Genomic DNA, 26,498 nt, shown 5'->3' on the forward strand with positions numbered 1-26,498 from the left:
GTTCCTGATCTTCCTGGCCCACCTCCAGCCCCCCGCTGGAGACCCTTTAGGGGAGGCTCCTGGGGCAACACTAGCTGAAGGTCAGTCAGAGAAAAACTGTGGCCCCGAGCATTTGCCAGTTCCCTGCTCCCTGCCTCCGCCTCTTGTCTGTACACTAGACCCTGCCCAGAAAGGAGGTTTAATGCTGCGCAGGGTGGGTCAAATCAAGACCGCTTCCCACACTCCTGAAGTCCAGGAGCAGAGCTCATAGGGTGGCAGGGAAGGCTTTTGGGGGGTGGAGACAGTCCTGAGATGGGAGGTGTGGCGAGGGAGGCTGTCCTGCTGGAGCGTGGGAGCCGGTTGTGGCAACCGAGACCTTCGGGAGGGGCTTCACCAAGGAGTCACTGTGCAGGGAGGGGCCCTCCTGCGGTACCCGTTCCCTACACCGGAGTCCAGACCCAGAGGAGGCCCTGTCTGCAGGCCCCGGAGCACCCTATTCCGATGCCTGCTGCCCGCACCCCCCCAACCCAACCAAAGTCTGCAGAGAGAGTCCCAGGAGCCCACCCCCAAGGCCTGGCTCACTCCTCGTACCATCTGTACAACAAGGCGGCCCAGCAGAGACCTGGCCCCTGCTGCCCTGCCTGGGAATATTACATCTGACCTAACCCTCGGGCTGCCATGTGGCTATGGTATCGCTTGTTTGGTCCAGACCGGTGCGTCCTGCCCAGAAATGAAATAGCAGGTTTCATTTCTGCAGCAGCCACCTTCTCCCTCTCAGGCCCCTTCTCCTTCTTAAGCCTCTTCAGAAGCAGGTGGAGAGGAAAAGGTTGCCCTGGGCCCTAATCCCTGACCCCCACACCCTGTCCAAGAGCCCAGGGTCACCCCTGTGTCGTGGCTACAAAGCATCGTCCCAGAGGCCACTGCATTTCAGCACTAGGGACCAGTGAGACCAAGGCCTTCCTGCAGGGCGGGATCAAGAGCCTGTCTCCCCCACCCCCACCCCCCGCACCCCAGCATCCCTCCTAGGACCCTCACCGCTGCACCGGCGGGGCAAATCCAGTGCAGTCCTGCCGCCTTGTTGGAGAGTGTGGACATGGCCTCTTGAGCTGTAGGGTTGCCGCCTCCTCATTGCCCCATGAGCAGCAGTGCCCCAGCCCACACCCTGCAGCCTGGACGATCCCTCCCACTCCAGCCCTAGAGTCCCTCCCGGCAAGAAGAATTCTGACCCTAAAGCCTTGCCTAGGAAGAGCCCCCGGGGGGGGGGGGTGCAGGGGACAGGACACTGCACTGCCAGCCCACGCGGAGGAGCCTGGGGCGTGGACGGAGGTGCTGGGAGCTGCAAATGCCAGCCCAGGATGGGACGGGCACAAGGGCTGGTGCTGTAGGGTCCAGATGCCACAGGGAGGGGGTTGTGGGGATGTGTGTGTGTGTGTGTGCGCGCGTGTGCGCATGCACTCATCTCCTGAGGCCTCGGGGCTGAACAACCTGCACGGCAGCCATCAGGCCGCCTGCGTTAAAAGGAAAGACAGAGGCGAGCCAGGCCTGGGGTGAGAAGAGCAAACGGCAAAACTTAATGACTTTAATATGAAAGAATTTGCCACTAATTAAGCACAAACACTCCACTAATGCAGAGAACACATGTTGTGGATTTCACTTAAGCGGGAACCAAATGAGGTGAAAATCCTTCCGAAATGATAGCAGTTTACCAGCCGAGGGAAAATGCTGCCGGCCTCATCTCTGCTCTTAGAAACACAGCCCTCTTGTCTTTGCGGCCTCTTTGCACTGCGTGTCTCCCTGTCTGCGTCTCTTTTCCCGACGCCCCCTTCCCCATGTTCTTCTGTCCTCTGAGGACTGCACGCCACTCCGTTACCCATGTTCTGACAGCAGACAGCAGTCAGGTGCAAACTCCCCAGGCCTCCTGTTCTCTCCACCTGTCCCCTTCACCCTGCCGCAAACAGGCACCTCCTCCTACCCGGCTGAGAGCAGGCTCTCCAGACAGGAGCCAGCAGCTCCTCTGGCCCAGGACAGATTAAGACACTTCCCCTCCGGAGCACCCCCAGCCCTCTTCCCCACTCCCCTCCTCACCCAGCTGGCTCTGGTCTCCCTGAGTATCCATCCCACACTCCGGCACCCCGGCCTGAGCTTTGTGCCCCTTCCTCTAGGCCAGTGGTCTTCACTGGAGGCAGTTTTGCCTCCCAGGGAACACTTGGAAGTGTCTAGAGATGTTTTGGGCTGTCACACCTGAGGGAGGCTGCTACTGCCTGGAGCGGGTAGAGGCCAGTGACACTGCTAAATGCCCCGACGGTGCACAGAACGGTCCCCATGACAGGAGTTATCAGGCCCCAAGTGTCAGCAGGGCAGAGATCGAGGGCCCCTGCTCTGGGAGAGTGACCTTATCACAAGAGGGACTTGCTCAAGATCACAGGGCGGGTTGGTAAAGCTGGGGTGGAAGCCAGCCTCCCTGACTCCCAGGCAGCTCCTTTCCCCGAGATGATCATAATTGCAATAATACAGCCACTCGTGCAGCATAACTGTGTGCCAAGCACTGTGCTAAGAGCTGATGTGAATTACTTAATTTTCAAATCCACGGCAGGAGACAGTCCTGTAAGTGTTCCCCTTTTATACGTGAGAAAACTGAAGCACAGAGAGGTTCATGCAACTTGCTCAGTCACAAATAAGGAGTCTGTCTGAATCCAAAGTCAGTGCTCAAGCATGAATGAATTATTTATACACAACCCCCCCATATTCCTCTTAACGCCTTTCCTATCAGTCTCCCCCCCAGCCCTGCCCTTTTAGAATGAGCCTTCCCCAAAGCTGGCACCGTATACCCGCCTGACTGCCTTCCCCTCCCCACACAGGCCCAGCCCCCAGCCATCGGGGCAGGCAGCTGCCTGGAGCTGGACAGGGCGTCTGCAGAGCCGGGCAGAGCTGGGCACTGGGGTGGTCTGACAGGCCCCTCCTGGTAAGAGGCAGATCAAGAGCCCTCCACTTCGAAACAGGTGGTGACCATCGGCACAGAACCCACAGGGCTGAGACGGTGCATCTGTCAGCCCTGAGCTTTTAACGGGTTCTCCTTGGGAGGCCTGGGGAATTGTCCCTCTGCCTTCTCGGCAGCCCCCAGCCCCTCCCACCTCTCCCGCACTAGCCTTCCGGGGAGGCTGCTGCCTACGCTCCCCAACGTGTGTCATTAAAAACACACACTTGCTGAGGGGAATCCAGGCTGCCGTGTGTCTGCTGCGAGACGTGTCGTCTGCTGCAGCTGGGGTGGAGATGGCTGGGGTGGAGATGGCTGGCATCGGCCACAGAGAGGGGACCTGTCTGAATCCTGGCCTTAGAGCCAGGTGGCTCCAGGTATTTGAAGCCTCAAAAGCCTGGCCAGGCCGGGAGAAATCCAGGCTGTGTAGCGAGAGGTGCGGAGGTGGGGAGCGTGCAGGTTTTGTAGGGCTGACACCTCGGGAGCAGGGCCTCAGGGCCTCAGGGCCGCAGCTCGCTTGGGTGAGAAGAATATTTTTCACCTTATGGTCTGGAGTGAGGAAGGAAGTGGGGCTGGGTGCTAGGAACAGGGGCAGAGGACAGAGGAAGGAATCGGGAGGAGGCACGTGGGAAGAAAGCAGAGCATGTGGGGTTGAGGGGCAGACAAGAGGTCAGGCAGATCTACACCCTTTGAGGGGTGTAGCTTCCTGGTTCTATCAAGAAAGAGGAGATGCAGGCCCTGACCTGCTTCCCTTCCGGGCAGATGTGAGGCCTCATCTTCTGTCTCTGTCCTCTGGCTCTGCCTGGCCACACCATGCTGTGTCCTCCTGTATGGGCCCCACTCCTTGGCTAATGTGCAATTTCTAGGAAGCTGCAGTGAGACCTGAGAATGGCTAACCCTGGCCGGAACCCCAGCCGGCTCACAGTCTTCTCCACCAACTTGAGGCTGCCTTATGCTTACTAGATGCCGGGCTCTGGGCTGAAGTCCTGGTCTTTCCGCTCAGTAGGGGAAATACTATGACAGGTGTATGCTGCGGTACTGGGGCCATCGGGGTATGGGAACACCTCACTCACGGGGGGAGGGGGGTAAGCCTCCCCAAAAGTCAAGGCTAAGGTCATTCAGGGAGGATGAAGAGGCGTGAGCAGGTAGCGGGGCATGTGTTTTTAGTGGAGGGAAGAACGTGGCAGGGAATTAGTGGTCTTGTCCCACGTGGTGGGAGAAGTGAGCAGGGGGAGGAGACGGCTGGAGGCTGGGATTCCCAAGATGAGGTTCAGAGCCCAAAAGGACTTGATCCTGAGGGCTGCAGGAAGCCATGGAAGGATTTTAAATCAAGAATGACATATTTTAGAGAGCAGAAAATGGATTAGAGGGGGGGGGACGTCTGAAGACAGGTGTGTATCCTTGGCATTAGAGTATTGTAGACTGGGTAAGAGATGATTGTGGCCTGCACCAGGGGCAAGGCTTGGGGAGAAGGGGACAGGGTGGCAGGGTTGAGATGGTAGGTGCTGGGTTCAAAGGAAAGGGGTTGGGATTTACTTCACTAGGGTTTCCCAGCCCAGGAATGTTAAGAAAATAAGGAAGTGAGCCTCTGCTGGAGGTGAGGGGTGGGGGGTGGGGAGGCAAGGGGCTAAGCTGGGAGGAGGGGACTTAGGAGGAGTCTGGATTGGGGCCAGTGGGGACGGAGAACAAAGATGAATTCAAAAGCATATAGGAGCTAGCATCAGCTGCTTTTGTTGATTATGTGGCTGTGGAAGAGCCCTGTGCACCCCCAGCTCTGCCTTTGTGCAGCCTGGATTTTCCTGGCAGTTCATTTAATCTAGGGGGTCTTCTTGGAGGGGCTGGGCCCTATACAGAGGTAGAGCAGCCACTTGGAAGAGACGTTCCAGAGGCCGATCTTGGGAAGCTGCAGAGCAGGGGCAGAGAGAGAGCTGGACAGGTAACATCCAAAGTCGAGTCCTCCAGGGTCATGGGGTCCAACACTCTCATTTCACAGAAAAGGAGACTAAGGTCAGAGAAGCAAACTGCCCTACTTAAGGCCATACAGAAAGAAGTGAACAAGTAATGGCGACCAGAGCCCACCTCTCTCAATTTCCATCCCGTAGGTCCCCTCCCTCCCCACCAACCAGCCAGAGGAAAGGTGGCAGGTACGTGATGAGCAGTACAGAAAGGACGGAGAGGTGGAGTCTGAAGGCAGAGATGGAGGGGGCAGAGCGAGAGAGGCTCGCTGTTCCCAGGATGCCGGGATGCCAGGCGGAGTCAGGAGCTGCTCAGGACCAGCCTGCCCTGGGCTTTGGGGATGGGCAGCCAACAAGAACCAGGCCTGTAGGAGAGCCATCCAGGTGTCCCTGGCCACTTGCTCCTCAGTGGGAGAAGGCAAGAGACAGCTCCCTGATTCATCCCTGTCCCCCAACCTGTCCTGCTAGGTTTCAGGGAGAGGTGGGACTTGCCGGAGCAGCCCCCACGGCCACCACTCCCCAGGGGCTTCCGCACTGCCAGAGAACAGGGCCAGTCCAGCCTGTCTGGAAGATCCCGGGCTCCCACTCCAGCTCCTTCTGGGGCTTTTTCCCAGGCGGCCGCGCCCCCTCCTCTCCCATACACTGTGCTTGCCCGCCCCAGGCGCCAGGCGCCAGCCCCACAGCCCATCATTAACCAGTTCTACGTGGGGAGTTGGGGGTGGGGGGGGTGCACCAGCCAAGAGGAAAACATCGGCAGTTTCTGTGACCCCAAACGAGGGGCGGAGGCGCCTGGGTTCGGACAGTAGCAATTAGCCTCTGACTGTGGGTTCATGGGATGTTATCACCTCTGCGGGCCAGGTGCATGTGGAAGGGGTACAAGGCTCCGGGACACCTGGGGCCGTCCCAGCAGGCACTGCTCCTAGAGAGAGTCCCACCAAGCGGTGCTGGAGGCAGGGGGAGCATCAGTGCTGAGCAACAGCGGCTCCGGGCCGGGGCGCTCAGCCCAGACTCGGCCCTCACGCCCTCTTGCCATGCCCGGACCCAGTGAGGGGTGGCTGGGGGTTCAGGGACAGGAGCTGGGCCAGCTGCCACTTCTCTGTTTCCTCACTGAGCCCTGGGTCACCCTGGACTCCATCCTGGGTGTAGAGGGGAGGCTGGAGACTAGAGATACAGCCTAGATACTTGGAGAGCTTCAGAACTAATAGGGAAACATGCCCAGGGCATGGGTACGAGACAGGACAAGTTCAAAGGATGTGAGTGAGAGCCCTGCTCGTGTGGGTTCTTGCTGGCAGAACAATTGGGTCTAGGTGACACTGATGGGCAGATCTTCCCAGAGGAGGAGACCCTAGAAAGGGGATTCCTTCTGAATCTCACCTCTCTCTCACCATCCCTCCCCCGGGTGGTTAGGCCACGACACCAGAAAGTGAGGAGCTAGCCAGCCCTGGGAGTTGACATTTGGAGAAGTGGCTGCACAGGGAGGAGGGGACCTGTATCCTTTAGGTCACTGGGCTGACTCAGCAGGGTTTCGTCTGGAGGCTCTCCCCCACCAATGGGTGAGTCAGTCCCACTTAGCCCTTAGCTGCTTTCTCACCGGATGTCCTATTCCTTTCTGCCAGTTCCAGGGCGGGGAGCAGGGCAGCATCCCTGGAAAGCCCTAGACGTGGATCCCAGAGGATGCTGGTTTCAGAGAGACCCTTGTTGGGGAGCTCAGTGGTTCCCACCCAGGCCAGGCCTGCTGCTTCTGTCCACCCAACTGAGGGCACCCGGGCAGTCTCAGGAAAGGAGTGGGGCACAAAAGAAGAGGTCGCCTGTGCCAGAAACCCCTGAATCTCCCATCCCCGGCCCTCCCCTTCAGCCACCACGTGGGCCCAGTCCCAGCCTGCTTAGCTAGGGAGACAGGGGTCTGAGGTTTCGAAGGCTGGGGAGAGAAACTGGTCGAGGTGGGTATGGGGAGGAGAGGGCCCCCCCTCCCCCGAGCCACACCCCGCTGCGTGGGAACCCATGGCCCCAGCCTCGGATTAGCTGGATGGCAGGCAGGGCAGGCGGGCAGGGCCCTGGGGAGCAGGTTTGTCGGCCACAACTGAGGAGCCTTTGTGTTTTATTGCTGAGCTGGGGCTTTTGCAGGTCCGTGACGTCTCGGGGGCCGGACCAACGCCTGCCTTGTTGGCTCAGCACTTCTGAGAAGCCACGAAGGCAGCCCGAACTGCCCAACCCCAGCGCCAGTGGGGAAACTGAGGCACATATGCATAGACCCCCCCAGGGACCTGAGTCCCAGACCCTGGAGATCACAGGGTGGCCAGGAAGAAAATAGGCAGGGCTTGAGTTCAGGAAAAGAAACAGACTCATTCTTTGACATCCCGGGATACAAGAAGCCCTCTGCCAAGGACACAGGTCCTCAAGGATCTCTCCACCCTCACTCCCCACCTCCCTGGCTTTCTCCTGCTCTGTACATCGCAGCCTCCTACAGGTGCCCCCCACCTGAGCTCCCAAAAGTCCCTGTTTCTGACCTAACACCTGACACCAAGTCACTGGACTCTGACGGGGGCTCCATCCCTGGCTCCCAGCCCCTTGACCCACCTGCCTGCCAAGCCCAATTCAGGTAACCCACAGGCAGTGTGGCTGAAGTATTGTAAGTGGTATTATTGTGCCATTTCCCTGAAGGAGCAATGGAGGCACTGGGGTTACCTTCTGGGAGGGACACCGCCCAGAATGAGGCTCTGGAGAATTAGACTGAGAATCCGAGTCTATTTTTATGGCAGGGTGGGAAGGGCACTGGGCTGGGTGCCCTGGCTGTTCTGTGTCCCTGAGCAGGTGACCCAGCTGCTCTGGACCCTTGTCTCATCCTTTGTAAAATGAAGGGTTGTATGGTCCATTGAGCTCCACTGTGCTACCATTTTGGTTGTCCTGGTCCCCACATCTGGGGCTGCCTCTGCTTCTCATGTAAGAGGGAGCCTGTGGGGAAGAAGAGATGGTACCTTCTGTGGACCAGCCCTAGCTGCTTGGAGACCAGGAGAGAATCTGTAGAGTACTGTCCAAGCCCTGGACCCTGCCAGCATAAGCTGTGACATGATCAGCTTGACCCAAGGTCAAACCTGCTCCTTCCCTCTGCCACAGGGACTTGCAGTCTGTTTGGAGATAAGATACAATAGAAAAGATGCTAAACACACATGCCAGGAAACAATAAAAGGTACAGATTCATGTTATATGTGGTTGGGCAATAAATGGAGATGTCAGCAGAGTAGGAGGTAATGAGAGTCCAGAAGGGCTTCCTGGAAGAGGGAGACTAGGAACACCCAGTACAATGCCTAGTACTGGGTAGGTGCCTGATAAATATTTGTTGAATGAAGTTCCAGGAAGGAAAGCCTCTTGCTTCGTAAATGAGAAATGATGATGATGGTGATGATGGTGGTGATAATGGTGATGATGATGACAGTGATGATGGTGGTGATGATGGTGATGATGGTGGCAATGGTGGTGATGATGATGATGGTTATGGTGGTGGTGGTGATGGTGATGATGATGATGGTGATGATGGTGGTGATGATGATGGTGGTGATGATGACGGTGATGGTGATGATGATGACGGTGATGACGGTGGTGGTGGTGATGATGACGGTGGTGGTGATGATGACGGTGGTGGTGATGATGGTGATAATGATGACAGTGATGACGGTGATGATGGTGATGATGGTGGCAATGGTGGTGATGATGATGATGGTTATGGTGGTGGTGGTGATGGTGATGATGATGATGGTGGTGATGATGATGGTGGTGATGATGACGGTGATGGTGATGATGATGACGGTGATGACGGTGGTGGTGGTGATGATGACGGTGGTGGTGATGATGACGGTGGTGGTGATGATGGTGATAATGATGACAGTGATGACGGTGATGATGGTGGTGATGATGGTGATGATGGTGGCAATGGTGGTGATGGTTATGATAATGGTGGTGATGATGATGATGGTTATGATGGTGATGATGGTGATGGTGATGATGATGATGACAGTGATGATGGTGGTGATGATGATGGTGGTGATGATGATGGTGATGATGATGATGACGGTTGATGATGGTGATGATGGTGGTGATGATGATGGTGATGATGATGATGACGGTTGATGATGGTGATGATGGTGGTGATGGTGGTGGCGATGGTGGTGATGATGATGATAGCAATTAACATTTACTGAGCATTTAACTTTGTGCTAAGTGCTGTCCTCTAAATTTCACATGTACTCATTTAATCGTTACAACAATTTTATGGGGTAGGTTTTCTTATAATCCCCACTTTATACAGATGTGCAACCTCAGTGCAAACTGAAGCATAGAGAGGTTAAGTCATTTGCCCAAATTTTCACAGCTCGTAAGTGACAGACGGGGATGCAAACCCACACTGTCTAGCTCTTCACAACCCACCATACTGCCTGATGGAGACAGTGACAAGATAATCCTTCAGAGGGTGGGAGGAGCTTGGGCAAGGTAGGGGAGACACAGTCATCAGTTTTGGGGCTGTCAGGGCTGGGGTGCTTGTTGGAGAAGCATGGACCAGCTGAAGAAAGGGGCTGTCTGCTCTCCAAGGGCCTTTTGCTGTCCACCCCTTCTCCTGGACCTCCCAGAGAAGGCTTACAATCCATATCTTCCTGCACAAAGGAGGGCCCTGCTCCTGGGTCCCTGCCCCCAACTAGCCCTTTCTCTCCCTTTTTGGTGGTGCCTGCAGCTGTCAAAGTCACTGAGGTGGGGTGTGCCCTCCTCTCTGAAAACCTCCCAATCTGCCCAGTCTAAACAACGAGGGACATTCTCCCCCACCCTGCATCCCCCGACCAAGATACGTGGGTTGGGTTCCAGGTCCCTAAGCCGAGAGTGGGGAGAAAGGTGAGGGAGGGTCTTCAGCCCTGACCAGTCTTCCCAGCCCCTCCCAGTTCCACAACTCTGGGATCCCTGTACTCGGTGACGCCAAACCCCATACTCCAAGCATTCCCTTATGTCTGCGCCCCAGGACCCCCTCCCCAGCCCTGCTAAAAACAGCAGTTCTAGGTACTTTCACCAAAAACATTTTTACTGCAAACAGCTTGCCACATAACTAATTGGCCATGAGGCAATTTTACCATGAAAGAAAATAACCGGTTGACAGTTTGGTTTGACAGTTTGGTTTCAACTGGTTGAGATGCACTAGCGTTTCTTCCAGTTAGCAATGTCACTGATAGCTTTATCATGCTGACAGAAGACAATGGCTTGCCGAAAGTGTTGGTTTTGTCTTTTGAAACACACTACATTGCAGGAGATAGAGGCCAAGGACCTTGAAGGCACAGAGTTGAGCCCACGTTTCCCATAGAACTTTTTGGAAAGTTTATCAATGGACATGAGACAGCATGCCTAGAACACACAACAGGGCAGAGGCTTTCCCAACGCAACACAAAGTTCATTTACAAACATGCGCCCTAGTGTTTGGCAACTGATGCCTCTCTTAATGAAGGAAAAAATTTTAGCGAAAAAGAAAAAGTTCAATGCCAAATGAGGAGATGAATCTACAATCCCCCCACCCCCCAAAAAAAATGTATAAAATACTATGAATGAAAGACTTGGAAGACAAGTTCTTACTGCTTAGACAAGTACAACCCACAAAAGAAAATCTGTTCTTTGCACAGTATTGCCATGAATCGGCACACATTTTAAATTCAAATATTTCGTATTTCGCAATAAGGTCTTTTTAATTTTGTTACTCATTTCCCGTTTCATTATGTCCTTTTTTAACGTCCCTCTTTTTTTTTTATTATTTTATCTTTTTCAGTAAAATTGCCTTACGCACAATTATGCGGCAAAAATGTGGCAAAGGCATCTGCGGCAAAGATGCTTGCAATGGAAATAGCGGACAAGGCTAACAGTGGGCTGTGGGCAGAGATGCCCATGCCAGGATGCGCCTGCCTGCTCCTTAGAGGTCCTCCCGCCCGCCTGCCCGCTCATCACCGGGGCAGAGGGGCAAGGGCCCAGGGAACCCACTTAGTGCTCAGTGAGCAGGCACCCAGGCACCTTCCTCGCTGCCCCGCCCGCCATGGGGTTGCTTCTGGGAGAGTCACACAGGAGAGGAGACAGCAGCCTCAACCCCAAAACTGCCATGGGGTGGGGAGGGCGACTTCAGCTGGTGAGGCGCTGATGGATGAGAGGGGGCTTCTGGGGCACCTGAGCCCCTCACAGCAGAACCCACCCCACCCCCCCGCCCCATGCAGGCCTCCGTCAGTCCTCTCCCCTCCTGGCACTCACAGCTCTGCAGGGTGAGGTCACTGCTGAGGACGTGGCGAATGAATGTTCAGTGCTCTCGGCACTGAACCCCGCCTGTCCCCACAGCCCCAGGGGGTGAAAGGAGATGGGGTTGCAGCAGGCTTGCTGGGCTGTGTCCCACTGTAGGCCCCACCGTGCCCTGGCACCCATCTCAAGACGGCTCCTGGTGCCCATACCCCTACCCCCCCACCCCCCCCCCCATGGCCCGAGCACTCCCAACTGGCTTTTCCTGTTCCTGGCTTTGTGTGGTGAAAGTTCCCCAATTATACCCACATTATCTCAGCTGCTGGGCAGCCTCCAGCAGGCCTGGTGAGTACAGGCTGGGGGTGGGGGAGGGAGCACCCCCCTACCCTGCTGGGAGGGCCTAGGACTTAGCTGCTTGCCAGCCAGCCCGTCAGCAGGCGTCCTGGGCTGACCGGCCCACTGACCTCACGGTGAGACTGTGTCTGGGGTGGGGCCACAGCTGGGCTGGGCTGCGGTTCAGGGAATCAGACTGTTAAGTCCAGAAGGGACCATCGAGATTGTGGAGTCCAGTTTGCTCCCTCACAGGGGAGGAAAATAGGGCTCAGGAAGGGGACGTGACCCGCCAAGGTGCCAAGGCGAGCTCAAGACGGAGCTGGGTTAGAAGCCAGCCCTCCTGACGCCCTGCTGGGTGTCCCCTCCATAGTTCTCCCACCAGCCCATGGTGTTCTCTACCAGGGACATGTCAGAACCCCACAGACCGGCCAAGGGGACCGCTGGAGGGGTGGGGTGGTGGTGCCCCAGGTGGGCCTCGACGGGCTGTGTGGATGTGAGCGGGCATAGAGAAGGGGAGCGTCAGGGAAGCTTTCAGAGTGTGGCGAGGGCCTGGCTTGGAGGACCAAAGATGCGTTTATTCAGCAGGCATGTCTTGAGTGCCTACTTTGTGCTAAACACAGGGCATACTGCAGTGACCTGGAGAGACCTTCTTGAGGGGAGGCGTGGGGGGCAGCATACTTCACTGACCGTGGTCTTGGAGCCTTTAGAGGAGTGTGCCCTGCCCCCACCTCCATCATGCAGGGGTGAGCCCCAAATTCCCACTCTGGGACACCAGACTCCCCTGGGGGTCCTTTAGGCCATCCTTCTGCCTCTGGCTCAGTCCAGGGCCTGACGTTGCTGTTATTCATGGTGCTTGATAAAGTAACTGATTGAAATAAGAATGCAAGGACAGGGACTTCCTGGGTGGCGCAGTGGGTAAGAATCTGCCTGCCAATGCAGGGGACACGGGTTCGATCCCTGCCCCAGGAAGATACCACATGCCATGGAGTAACTAAGCCCATGAGCCACAACTATTCAGCCTGCACTCTAGAGCCCATGAGCTGCAACTACTGAGCCCATGTGCTGCAACTGCTGAAGCCCACGCACCTAGAGCCCAAGCTCTGCAGCAAGAGAGGCCACCGCAATGAGAAGCCCGCACACCACAATGAAGAGTAGCCCCCGCTCTCTGGAACTAGAGAAAGCCCGTGTGCAGCAACGAAGACCTAACACAGCCAATAAAAAAATAATAAATAAATAAATAAATAAATAAATAAATAAATTTATTAAAAAAAAAAAAAGAATGCAAGGACGGCCGGTGACAGCTCAGGAGCGAACCCGCTGGAGGGGATGGCTGCCCCAGGTTAGGGGGCTGAGCCAAGTTCAGGGTTAAGGAAGAGCTCAAACAAAAGCCATCTGAGATGGAATAAAGCAAAATCATAGGGAGACTAGAGAGAATTTATTCATTCATTCGATGCCTCTGGTCACTCCCTCCTGCTTGCAAATCTCTCCTCTCACAGCTTCACTGCCATTTGTCTGGCCACAAATTTTTACTGAGCACCTACTGTGTGCCAGATGCTGGGCTGAGCGCCGGGGCTGCAGGGATGGAAAAGACACAGACGCTGCTCTGGAGGAGCTCACCGTCTGGCAGAGGAGAAGCCAGAGGTGTGAACAACCACATTCCCAGGCAGAAAAGTGCTGTAATAGGGTTGGGAGGATCAGGGAAGCTTCCCAAAGGAGGTGGCCTGAGTGGGATATCCACAGGTGGAAAAGGAGCGGGCCTTCTAGGGCTTTCTAGGGAACCGCAGAAACATGAGTCCAGACATGTAGCCTCTACAGCTCTGTGTTCCTTGGAGGCTGGGACTGAATCACTCTTTGACGTGACTCTGGTGCTGATAATAGACTCAGAAAGTGGTACATAAATGAGAGGAGGGGGACTTCCCTGGTGGCACAGTGGATGAGACTGTGTGCTCTCAATGTAGGGGGCCCAGGTTTGATCTGGTCAGGGAACTAGATCCCACATGCATGCTGCAACTAAGAGTTTGCATGCCACAACTAAGGAGCCCGCCTGCCACAACTAAGACCCAGTGCAACCAAATAAATAAGAATAAATATTTTTTAAAAAATGGGAGGAGGGAGGAAGGAAACACAGAAACACGGCACATTCTGAGGAGGGGCCCATTCTGACATAGTTGGAAGGCCTGGCGTATGGAGAGACGTGGACAGAAAGGCAGGGCCCAGGTGATGAGGACGTCAAACGCCAAGTTAAGACATCCAGACTTGATTGTGAAGGCGAGCGGGAGCCAGAGGAGCTGAGCCTTGTGCAGCTGCCTGGCTGGGTAAGAGGGGCTGAACCGGTGCACCCCAGGGCCCGGGCACTCAGCCCTTCCCGAGGGAGAAGATGGTGGGGGTGGCCATGATGACGGCCACTGTGGGCCCCGTGCCCCCCCAGTGCTTCCTGCTTCCTGACACTTTCTCATGCATCATACCATTTGGTTCTCCTAGCAACCTGTGAGCTAGAGAGGACCAGATTATCTGCCCCATTTACCAGACGAGGGAACCGAGGCCCAGGAAGGTGAAGCAGCTGGTGGCTCCTCGGCTGAGCCTCTGCAGCACATTCAACCCTCATCAAAAATAAGGGTGTGGAAGGATATTTACTGCCATGGAGCAACGTTGATAATATATCACTCAGTGAAAAGACAGCTTATGGAACACTGTGTATAGTATGATTCTTATTTTGTTTTAAAAAAAAGAATTATATCTCAATAAAAGTTCTTAAAATAAATGAGTAAATAAATAAATGGTTACCTGGATATATGGAGAAGAATGTAAAAGAGGACACTTCCTATCAGACGATCAGTGATATGTCTGAGTGGTGGGATCACAGGTGGTTCTTTTCATCTCTATTTTTCAATATCGCCCACAATATTTCTGTAACAAGCAATTATTATTTTTATAGTCAGAATTTTTTTAATAATGACTGCTGGAAAATAGAAGGCCAGCACACAGGGAGCTGGGGTGGGGGCTGTGGCTGTCCCTGACTACCCTCTGCCGTCTCCCTCGACCAGGCGCCCACACGCAGGTGGTCCAGGTGAACGACTCCATGTACGGTTTCATCGGCACGGACGTGGTGCTGCACTGCAGCTTCGCCAACCCGCTGCCTGGCGTGAAGATCACCCAGGTCACGTGGCAGAAAGCCACCAATGGCTCCAAGCAGAACGTGGCCATCTACAACCCAGCCATGGGTGTCTCGGTGCTGGCCCCCTACCGCGACCGCGTGGAGTTCCTGCGGCCCTCCTTCACCGACGGCACCATCCGCCTCTCCCGCCTGGAGCTGGAGGATGAGGGCGTCTACATCTGCGAGTTTGCCACCTTCCCTGCTGGCAATCGAGAGAGTCAGCTCAATCTCACTGTGATGGGTAAGCTGACCTGACTGCTCCTCTCTGCTTGGGCGGGGCCTGTGGCCTGGGAGCTTGGCCATCCTCAGTGGCCCCAAATGCTCTCCTTGGGCCGGCATGCTCCCGTGGTGCGGACGTGGCACTTCCAGCCCCTTCTAGCCAGACTGTTCCAGTTCCCTAGGGGTGGGGCTGGGCCTTAGCTGCGGACAGTGCTGAGGATCAGTATTCAAGTTGGAACCCCCCGCAGGGCACTTTCCCGGTGGCCAGGAAGCAGGCAGACGCCATGGTAAGGGAGAGAACCTCTTAAGCCGCATGCCTTGAGCACTCCAAGACTCCAAGAAGACTTCTGCTTGACGAAAGGGGATGCAGAGATACAAAGAGTAGAGCAGGAAGGCTGTGGGTTAGACCCAGAGAGGTCCCTGTGAATAGTGCTGGGAGGGGCTTTGGTGAAGCACAGCTGAGAGGCAAGGATGGCCAGGGTGACCTGAAGCAAGGCCTGGCAGGTACCCACCTTCCTGGCCTGGGCGTCCTTGACAAGGCAACAGAGCCGGACCCATGGCGCTCTCTGGTTCCCCGCAGCCAAACCCACCAACTCAATAGAGGGCACCCAGTCAGTGCTTCGAGCCAGGAAGGGGCAAGATGACAAGGTCCTGGTGGCCACCTGCACCTCGGCCAATGGAAAGCCTCCCAGTGTGGTGTCCTGGGAAACGCGGCTGAAGGGTGAGGCAGAGTACCAGGAGATCCGGAACCCCAATGGCACGGTGACCGTCATCAGCCGCTACCGCCTGGTGCCCAGCCGGGAAGCCCACCAGCAGTCCCTGGCCTGCATCGTCAACTACCACATGGACCGCTTCCGGGAAAGCCTCACCCTCAACGTGCAGTGTGAGCGGGTCAGGGTGTCGGAGGGCCGGGCCTCCCAGGGTGGGGCGGGTGCCTCTGTCCCCTCCCACCGCCGCACCCTCGCCAGCCCCCCCCCCCCTTTTCTTCTCACCTCTTGTCACTCTCCCCACCCCCTCCTTTCCTTCCTCTTTCCTCTTTTCCTTCCTCCTCCCTCTCTCTTTCTAGGGGTACTTTGTCCTCCCCTAGTCTCTTCCCTGTCTTCTCCCTTTGGCCACCCTCTCTCTCCCTCTCCCTCGTTCCCCTGCTCTTTCTGCTCTGAGGGTCCATGACCTCCACCCCCCTATCACGCTTCCCCCTCTCCCTGCTGCTTCCATGTCACGGTCATCCCTTCCCCACCTGAGGCTCCCTCACCCAAGTCCTGCTCTCCTGACCTCACTCTTTACGGGCATCACCCTTGCCCCGCAGACGAGCCTGAGGTAACCGTCGAGGGGTTTGATGGGAACTGGTACCTGCAGCGGATGGACGTGAAGCTCACGTGCAAAGCTGATGCCAACCCCCCAGCCACTGAGTACCACTGGACCACGTAAGTGCTGCGGGGCTGGCTGGTCACCTTGCAAGGAACCTTGCTGGTCACAAGGAGGCCCACCCGCCCCACTGCCAGGAGCCTAGGGCAGGGAGGAAATGAGGGTCTAGGCTCAAGTTTCTCAGTGGAAAGGGGGAGGGAGCATGAGGCACACACCCATACACGCACACATACACCCCCAGGTTTGACAGCATCAGGGTCAGAGAGACAAACCATTCTGCCAGGGGGGCTTTCCTCGTGATCTGCTTTCCTTCTGCTCCCTAATAAAGAAATTCGTCGTTCTCCTTTGGTGATTCAGTCTGAGTCACTCCCACCCCAGCCCCCAGTATTTATTTTTATCGAGGTATCCCCAGGGAAGCTGGCTTACTGGAGCATCCCAGATCTTTCTTTGTTCCTTTTCTTTTCCTTTTCTTCTCTCCAGCACCCCCAGATCCTCAGGGAGGAGGCAGCAGTCAGCCCAGAAGGCCTGTGTTCATGGAGAGCTCACCCCAAAGCCCATCATCCCACTCTTGGCTTCATGGTCTTTGGGCCTGGACCTCTAAGGGTCTAGTCTCCCCCTCCAGCCGGCTCTGGTGGCCTGAGCCAAGGTTTTCCTCAGAGAAGAGCTGGATGGAACACACAGAAAGACAGGGGCGTGGGGAAGCCAAGAAGCAGGTTGGCACGGGTGGCCAGAAGACAGCTGCCCAGATGGTGTCTACAGTCTTTTTTCCAGGAAGTAGAGGGCACTGGCACACCTCCCCTTCCACTTCCTGGAAGCAGGAGTGGTTCTGGAGGTGAGAGTGGGCAGGGCCTGCTTGCCAATTTCAGTTCTGGATCCCACAGAAGAATAGTTTTGAGGCACTGAGGATCAGGAGGAAGGAAAAAGGTCGCCTGTGTTTAGGAAACTTCTAGGACTCTCCCCACGTGAAAAAAGACCTGTGATATGCCCAGCAAGAAAATGAGATGGTGAAATGGAAGAAAATTCCTAAACATGGGCCACATCTTCTTACCTGAATAGCTGGTTAAAATTCTAGGCCATGACCCCAGTGGTGCAGCTTTAGCAGATCTGGGGTTAGGAGCCGAGATTATTAACCAGCTACCCAGGACACCAAGGACCAACTACCAGGAAACAGAGTAGTAGAAAGAACACTGTGCCAAGAGTCCAAAGATCTGGCTAGAACTCCAGTTGTCACTTTCTAGCTGTGTTTCCTTGGCCTCGAGCCTTGTTTCCCTTCTGCTCAGTGGGACCAGTGTCTACCTGTCCTGTCTGCATGTCGGTGCTGTGATGGGCAAGTGTGAAACACTGAATAATATAAAGCTGCCAGATGCAAGAGATTATTGTTGTTTTTATTGTTTTTACTCCTTCCAAGACAGACGCTGCCTATTAACTCAGCCAAAGGGCTGGTGGTGTTGGAGTCAGGTGGGTGACACAGGGGCAGGTTCTTGGGGCTGGAGCGTCCTGACCCTCTGCCTTGTCTCCCAATCCCTACAGGCTGAATGGCTCCCTCCCCAAGGGCGTGGAGGCCCAGAACAGAACTCTCTTCTTCAGGGGACCTATCAACTACAGCCTGGCAGGCACCTATGTCTGCGAGGCCACCAACCCCATCGGCACCCGCTCGGGCCAGGTGGAGGTCAACATCACAGGTAGGAAGCTGTGCCCTTCCCTGCCTCTCCTCACCCACTGCTTCCTCTGCTGCCCACATCCCCCCATCTTTAGGTTGTGTCATCACAGGACGTTTGCGTCTCCTCTTCCTGCTTCTTTGGTTCTCCCTTGAGCTCTGGCCATTGGTCTTGCTTCGCTTTTCTCTTTCCTCTGTGAAGGCTGTGTGTGAGACAGGGTGATCCCCCCTGCCCCATCCAGTCAGAGAGGGGCAGGAAGGAGGCTCCAGGAGGGAGGAAGGAAGTGCTGTTTACAGCAATGCTGTTGTTGGGGGTGGAGGGTGGTGAGGGCCTGCCAACAACGCACCTGTGATGCTGGCTTTATGGGATGGGCTTGCGGGAGGAGCTCATCTCCTCCGAGCTCTGCTCCTGCAGTTCAGGAAACCAGCATGGGCTGGAGGGCGAGGCTTACCTCAAGCAGAGATATGGAGGAAAAGCCAGGATAGAGCCCAAAGCCATGGTGGTTTGTGTGCCCTGTGACTGAATTGCTATTTTCCCTGCATTTTTCTCTACCGGGGCAGATGGGAGGGAGATTCAGCTATCCGGCCTCTCAGGGCAAAGGGAACACAGGGGCTGGGATGTTCTAGGGGAGACATCACATGGGACATGATAGGAACATAGACTTCAGTGTCAGACGGCTGGACAAGCCCTCATCTGTAAAATGGGCATAATATGACGTGCCTTGAAGGCTTGTTGTCAGAATTTATATACTGTAGGCCAAGTACCTAGCACAGACCAGTCTGTCAATAAATAGCCCGTGTCCTATGGTTATTATTTTGTCTCTGTCATTATCATTATTAATGCAAAGATCAAAACAAGCCAATAGAGGGGTACACTACCATCACAGGTTCACAATCAGAGTGCCTTTAACCCTGTACCTGAGCTAGTTGCAGGGTGAGAAAGTGACAGAAGGAAACTCCTAAGACAGGAAGTGACATCATGCTGCTACCAAGCTGGACAGGAAGTGACCTCAGGGAGGCGTTGAGCCCAGCTCAGGGATCCTGGAAGTTGGGCGGTGGTCACTGAGCTCCAGGCTCAGAGCTTGAGCAAGTCCTGAAGATTTATTAGCTCCGAGCCTGTTCCTTGGAAGTGGGAGACCTCATCTGTGGGTACATTCAAGTTGCAGCTGCTGATAAAACAGCCCAAAGCTTTTCAGGGGCTGCACCTACCTGTCCTCGGGGCTGTTCTGTCACCTCTCTCATCTGGGTTGGGAGGAGGGTGGAGTCACTTGTCACTTCCTCTTTTCTTCAACTCCTTGCTCTTGGCTTTCGGACTGGTTAAGACAGTAGAAGTGTCAGAGGGTGCAGAAGTGTGCAGTTTTCTGGGGCACGAGCCCACTATGTCCCCCTTTGCCTGGCAAAGCAATAGAACTATTCTTTTCTACTCTCCCCGCCGCCAAAAAAAAAAGTGTCATAGGTGGAGCCTGGGGAAGCCTGAGACAGTCCCTGCCCCACTCTAGGGTTTGGGGGCTCCTATAAGTTGGCAAGGATGGGAAGGCCAGTGTCACACACTTCTCGCCCCCCACCCCACCCCCACCCCCAACCCCGAGAAAGTTTGAGCAAAGCTCAGTAAGAGCCTCCTGGGTGCCTGAGCTCTGGCCCTGGAGCCATGCAGCAGATAAGGGTAGATAATGTGGTAAGGGAGCGTGACCACCTGCAGGGAGGCGGATCGTGTGAGGGACAGCACAGATGGCCTGAGTGTGTTCGCATACCTGGCTGTGTGGGCTTCACCCCTCTGCGCCGCAGCTTCCTCATCTGTAATCAGAGATCGTCATACTTACCTCGGGCATCTTACAATCACACCAAGTCTGTATTCCACGGCCTGACACACAGCGTGGACTTCTGCCCGGGGGTACCTTCCCCCAGCGGTGGACCACCAATGCCACCACTGCGTCCCCCTCCACCACTCAGGCACTCTGGGGAAACAGCCGATTGGGAAATCAGGGGTGGAGGCCAAGAAACCCTGGAGCAATGACCTCCCATTGAACCTACTGCCCAACAGGAGCGAACCGGCCAGAGGCCTTGCCAGGTTTGTGGGGCTAAGTGGTGCAGCCCTACTCCAGAGCCCCAAACCCCGGAGGATGCAGGACGACCATGAGTGCAGGGCTGCCCATCAGGGGGTCACAGAAGGTCCAGGCGCAGGGAGGAAAGAGGGGGCAACTTCCCAGGCCCAGGCTGGGAGAAGAGAGGAAAGGAAGAAAGGGAAACCAGCATGGGGGTAAGCCGTCTCCTCGGGCATGATTGCTCCAGTGGTGCCGTCCATGGGATCTATGGTCAGGCCTAGGTGGTCTTGTGGGGAAGGTGGGCCAGGGCGGCCCAGGGCTCCAGCTGGAAGAGGACAAAGCAGGTCCTCCCGTGCTTCCTGAGTACAGAGCGGGACGGGAGTGGTCACCGCAGACTCACACATGAGTGGTGAGAAGGGCCTTGCATAAGGGGACTCTGTTGTTGACAGCCCAGTTAGGCAGGAGCCCGGGAAGCGTGATGCTCACTGAATCATTGATGGGCCCAGGAGCTGTTTTGCTGGCCGTCCCGAGGGACGGTCTCTCAGCCCCCTCAGGAAGACTCAGCCAGGCAGCCTGAGCCTTTTCAGAGCTGTTTGTTCTCGTACTCATGGGCAATTTCCATGCAGCCGCCAACCCCACCAACCTTCCTCCCACGTCGGCTAGTCTCTGGGGGGCACAGCCAGGCCCCGTGCTCCAAGCCCCGCTGGTCTGGAGGGAATGCATGAACGAGATGGATAAGTGGAAATTTAATTTTTCATTCTGGCCATCCGTACGGGTAATAGCTTTGTCCTGGGCACATCTGGAGAGGGAAATGAAGAGCAGGGTGGGAGAAGGCATGCAGCAGGGTGTGTGCCAGAGACACACGTGTGTGCAGGGCACGCATGCGCAGGGCCGCTGCACCACCTGCAGAGACACACTTTAGCACAGGTTTCTCGGGGTCCCAGATCTCGGAGGAGGTGACCTTTGAGTTGTTCCTCCAAGGATGCATGGTGGGCAGCAGTGGAGGAAGTGTGTCGGGGGAGGATGGCAGGGTCCAAGCAGGCAGGAACGGAGGGAACAGAGCTTCCTCTCTCTCCTGGCCCCGGGCAGCCTCTGAAGGGTTCTGAGCAGAGCAGCAGCGTGACGAGGAAGGTGGTGGAGCGCCTGGGAGGCTGTGTGGATGGCACCTGGGGGCCAGTTAGGGGCTGTGAGTACAGTGAGGGTTTTCCTAGAGGCAGACAGCAGGCCCGGGCTGTGGCCGTGTGGCTGAGAGCAGAAGAGACAAACCAAACCCACTGGAATTTGCGGGTACACTTCACGGGGCCCAGGGCCCTCAGAGAAGCCCATTGCCCAGGAGCAGTTTCATGGGGTTGGCCCCAAAGTCACAAAACAAACCCGTGAGCTCCCCTCCCTCCTCCCTCTGGGGGCAATGCTGAGGGTGGGGAGGGCTGCGAGGGTATGGCCTTGACCAGACTACAGAGGCCAAAGCAGGCAGCATCTGTCCCTGGGACTGGGGGTGTCCGGAGAAGAGTGTCCAGGGCACTCCCAGGAACCAGGCAGGGAGGCCGCTGGGGTGCAGGGTGTCCCCAATTTCCATTTCCAGTAGAGAGCAGGCTCGGCTATCAGGTGTGAAGGCAACAGGGTCTGCTCATTAGGCTGGGGGGTCCTTCAGACCAAAGGTTGGTGGGGCTTGGAGGTCCATCCGGAAGGGAGGGCTGTGTGAGCCTGCGCGTGTGCATGCCCAGGCGTGAGAGTGGGCGTGTGCCTCTGCGCGTGTAAACGTGCACGGGCAAGCAGGCGAGCTGAGTGCTGAGTGTGCAGAAGGGGGCCCGCGACTGTGCCGTGGGCAGACGTGCCCACCTCCAGGCCGCAAATGGCTGTGCTTGGGAGCCAGTAGGGACGCAGCTGGTCTGCACCCCTGGGAGGATTCGGTTCTCCTCCAGCGTGGTGAGGCCCTGCCTGCTGGTCTGCGGTGCACAGCTGCTGCAGCTGCAGGAGCAGGAGAAGGCCTTCCCAGAGCTTGACCTCGGGCCTCCCCCGCTCCCTGGGCCCACAGCACTGCACGCTGGGAGGTGTAGTTCTCACAGCTCCCCGGCCCAGGCTTCCGGTGCCTGAGCACTGCCGGCCTGCAGAAGCAGCAGGCGTTGGTTTAAGAAGCCCAAACATTCTCTTTGACCCCAAACCTCCTCTGGATCCTAGAGCCAGACTAAACCCTAACCCTCACTCCTGTGCCAGCCCACCCAGCTCAGTCAGGAAACCCTGGCCCCAAAGCAATGTGGAGCCCTCACTGCCCCAGGGTCCCAGCCTGCCTGCCATCCCAGAGGGGAGGCTGCAAGCCTTCAGCAATGGGGCCAGGCTGCCCGCCTTGTAAGAGGAAGTGAGGGGAGCCGGCTGGGCCCCCACCAGGAAGCACAGATGACCCCCACGGCCCGGCTCTTCTCTCCCGCCAGCTGCGGTCTTTGAGGCTCTGCTCTGGCACAAAGACAGGAGCTACTGGATGAATGTGACAGCTGGAGGGGTGGAAGGGGAGGGCGCTCTGTTCCACACCAGACAGCCACCTCTGCTTACAAATGAGTTAGGTCCCCACATCCACTGCTTCTGCACCCTCACTTGGCATCTTCACACACGTTCACAGTGTCGGGAGGTCATCTTACCCAGTCTTCTGCCTCTAGGCAGGCTGACCCTAAAGTAGGCAAAATAACCAAGGTTCCCTTTGGTCCCAAAAATCTCCAGGGAAGAGTAGGACTTAGGAGGGGAAAAGTTAAACAGAAGGCACTAGAGGGGAAAGAGACCCAGAGGCTCACCTTTCAGACATGGCCTTGCCTTTGTAAAATTCATTCACCAAATGTTCTTGAACTCTGACCACATGCCAGGCAGTCTAGGTGCCTGGGAGCCAAACAAAGACCCTGTCCCCATGGAGCTTACACTTTAGCACAGGAGGACAGACGACAAATAACAGAACAAATATATTTGAAAAATTATGTAGTCATTTCAAAGGTGGTAGGGAAAAAAGAAACGCAGGATGAGGGGTTCACAGTGCTGGAGTCGGGGGTTTCATGAGCTGTGATTTTTCAATAAGATAGCCAGGGAAGAGTTAAGGGAAGGCCTCGGTGAGGAGGTGACCTCCATGAGAAGTTTGAGCCAAGCCCTGAAAGAGGCGAGGGAGTGAGCGTGGGACACGTCGGGGAGAAGCCTTCCAGGGTGCAGAGCCGCCAGTGCAAAGGCCCTGAGAAAGCTGGGAGTGCAGTGAGCTGGGAGGAAAGCAAGAGTTGAAGGCAGAGGCATGGATTACGTAGAGCATTTTCAGCTCTCGGATTTAACAGGATCTCTGTGGCTGCCATGTTGAGAATAGTCTATAGTGGAAAGGGGTGGAATCCAGGAAGCCAGTTAGGCCGCTATTGCAATAATCCAGGTGAGAGATGAAAGTGGCTGGGATCCAGGTAGTAGTGATGGAGTTGGTGAGAGGAGGTCAGGTTCTAGATTTCCCTTAAATTCAAATTTACAGCCTAGTTTGGGACACCAGCCGCTCTCATGAAACAGGTAATACAGTAAACTCTATCATACTATGATTAGTGGGCCCCCAAAACTCAATCTAATCGAGTGAAATGTAAGAGGGATTTACTTTTCCTTGGGTCTTTGTTGCTACAGAAAGCATAAAAGTAAATATAGTGGAACTAATATTGTACACAACTGTAATATACTGAATTGAGTCAGTCCCAAATTATCATGACACTGCCACTTCCTCAACCCCTCTCCCTGTTCCTGGAGAAGAGAAGAACTTTAGCCACTTGAAACCTGGCAGCAGGACCAGAGCCAATCATGGTAGATCCTAATTTGCATTTATTGCTGGTTATTCTATCAGGCTTTACTGTAATACGTTAATATATGATTAACAAAGTGGAATGTGCTATTGTTTATACCAGAATGAGAGCTGCAGACCAATGGTACATAAAAATTAAAAAGAGAAAAGAGAAGTGTGAGCTGGAGAAGAGAAGGCTGCACAAAGAAGGGACTGAAGCACTGAAATAGGCAGAGGGGGATGAGGACAGGCACTCCTGGCAGGGAAAACAGCACAAGCAAAGGTCTGGAGTAAAGAATCAACGTGGACAGCAAGGACAGGGACTTGGCTGAACCCAAGATCAAGTTGTGTGATGGAAGCTTTGAAGACCAGACTGCTGCAGTCCAACAGACAATGGGAAATTGTCTTTGCTAGTCTTTGAAAAAGAGAATTGTAGTGTCTACACAGTGAAAATTAATCTGGTGACTGTGGTTGGAGTGACTAAAGGGAGGCAGAGACCAAATGAAGGCGAGAGATTCAGGGATCTACTGTAACAGCAAAACCTGGTGTCAGATGAGAAGCTGTTCGATAGGAAGAGTCAACAAGATTTGATGGTAGGTTTTGCCCCAAGATATGAAGAAGGAAGAGTCAAAGATAAATGAGATTCTAAGCTGGTAGAGTAGACAAATGGTGGTGGCGTTGTGGCATTGAATGGAGTGGGTTTGGAGGGAAGACGGGGAACCACGTTGGGAGGGATGGGTCTTGAGAGGGTGCAGAGAATCCCAAATGAGGTTGTATGCTAGAGAGAAGAGTGTTCAAAGCGTGTCCCCAAATACTTGTCCTGTGAATGGTCCTTGAGTCAGGAAGGGTTGTGTTCCAGTAGTTTGGGAAGCACTGTGTGTTCCTCGCAGTGGGAGTGAGAAGATGAAAGGGCGCTGATGCTTTGTCTACACTGACATTTCCCGAAGAATTTGACCCCAGTATTTTTGCCAACCCCCTGAGCCAATGGCTTGAGGTTCCATGACCACAGCTTGGGAACCGCTGTCCGAGGGGTCTTTGTAGATAAAACCCCAGAGTTGGGGGAGAGCTACCCACGCTAGCTACCGAAGATGGTTTGGAGAGCCAGCAGAGTAAAGGTAACTCGACACTGAGGCCAGGTCTGTCCCTACGACAGAAAGCAAACAGAAAGGTCCAAGGATGGAGCCCCCAGCCAGGCAACTGGAGCAGAGAGAAGGCCCAGCAGTGCAGTCTGCAGACAGAATACTCAGAAAAGAAAGCTGAGGGTCAAGGACTCCTTGTATTTATTAGAAGGCAAAGGAAACATGTCAGAGAGGAAGGGTAGGTCCCTCCACCTGATGTCTTCCTTATTCTGCTGAGCTCTCCAAGTCCTAGTCATCCTTCAAGGCTTGGCCTAAGTCTTCTTCTCTCCTCCAAGGAGCCTTTCCAAACTCCAGGCCACAGTGCTCTCCTGCCCTGCACTCCTGAAGCCCTTATCTGCCAGCGCCCTTGATGTCCTCATGCTGCTTTGCCTAAGAGTGTCATTTGGTTCTTCAACTGGGCCGTGAGTTCTTTGCATCCTGTGACTAGCGTAACAGATGCTCAGTACGTGTTTGCTGAGTGGATGAGTGGATGGGTGGGTGGAGCGATGACGAGGCAGGTGGCGAGAGGAGAGAGCACGCAGGTATGAGGTAAGAACTGAAGAGGGAGCCGGCAGGTTGAAAGCACAGAAGCAGCTAGGTTCCTGCCAGCTGCCTCTTGGGCATTTCTTGCGGCGGCTGCTCCCACCCCACGGGGAGCAGGTGTGCAGCCCTTTTCAAGGTGGTAAACAGATGGGATCTGATGAACCAGGAGAGGACGCTTGAGGTTCAGGAAGACTGTTCTGGAAGTGGACAGTGAGGACAAATATTCAGTAAATGGTTATTGGGCAGCCACTCGGTGACCTGCTCTGAGGACACAGTGGTGACAAGTGGGAAGCTGAGTCTTCAGTGGTTGTGCCTCTCTCTGCCAACTCCGGCCCATGGTGAGGCTGGGAGCCCATGCTGAGGCCGGGAGGCTGTGGTGAGGCTGGGAGCCCGTGGTGAGGCTGGGAGCCCGTGTGAGGCCAGGAGCGGAAGCCGCTGGGTGGTCCCAGCTCAGCCATGTGACGCAGGCAAACTGCCTTCCATCTGCAGCCCCCGTGTTTTCATTAGCCCTTCCAGCCTGAACTCGTGGAAGGCCCTTCCTCTCCTCTTCTAGAACACTTGCCTTGCCCGCCCGCCGCAGACAGCACCCCACACACTCGCACGCCAGGCCAGCTCCATCTCTGGGAGGAGGCACCGGTCTCATAGGAAGAGCAGGATTCCCACGGAGTGAGTGACGCTGAATCAGGGGTGAGCTGGCAGAACCTGATTCCCAGAGGCCAAAATGTATGCACAAATCGACCCTTGGCCTCAAGGGAGGAGGGCCGAGAGCAGCCGAGGTCAACCGTCCAGGCCTGCGCTGGACCTGCCCACCGGCTCCTCCTGTCCAAGGCCAGCCGCGGTCTCCGGTGCCACCCTGTGGTGGTGCTGGGTACCACCTCCCTCAGCCTCACCTGGGGACCCCTTGGCCTCTGGCCTGGCCCCACTGGCAGACAGTCACCCGCCCAGCCGTCTCTCCCCACCCACCCACTTCCTCTCTCTTTTTGCCTTTTCTGCCTTCTTGTTTCTGCTCTGTCCTCAGTGTGTACATATTTGTACACACACGTTCATCACATCAGCACAGGTGTGTGGGCTGGTCGTGAGGACAAGGGCGTGTGCCCACACACGTGCTCTCCTGTGTATTGTCATCTTTGCTACT

At 55.5% G+C, this 26,498-nt stretch overlaps 1 protein-coding gene across 2 annotated transcripts in view; it reads left to right on the forward strand.

Moving 5' to 3' along the window:
* The window catches only part of NECTIN1 (nectin cell adhesion molecule 1), a 90,573-nt gene that overhangs the window by 36,594 nt on the left and 27,481 nt on the right, over nt 1-26,498 (forward strand). For both annotated transcript variants that reach the window (XM_057748386.1, XM_057748385.1), the window contains exons 2-5: nt 14,532-14,882; nt 15,441-15,743; nt 16,167-16,284; nt 17,756-17,907. In XM_057748386.1, coding sequence (XP_057604369.1) covers nt 14,532-14,882; nt 15,441-15,743; nt 16,167-16,284; nt 17,756-17,907 — 924 coding nt within the window. The remainder of the gene's footprint in view (nt 1-14,531; nt 14,883-15,440; nt 15,744-16,166; nt 16,285-17,755; nt 17,908-26,498) is intronic.

Source organism: Hippopotamus amphibius, chromosome 9, assembly GCF_030028045.1.
Source record: "Hippopotamus amphibius kiboko isolate mHipAmp2 chromosome 9, mHipAmp2.hap2, whole genome shotgun sequence".
NCBI classification, from domain to species: domain Eukaryota; kingdom Metazoa; phylum Chordata; class Mammalia; order Artiodactyla; family Hippopotamidae; genus Hippopotamus; species Hippopotamus amphibius.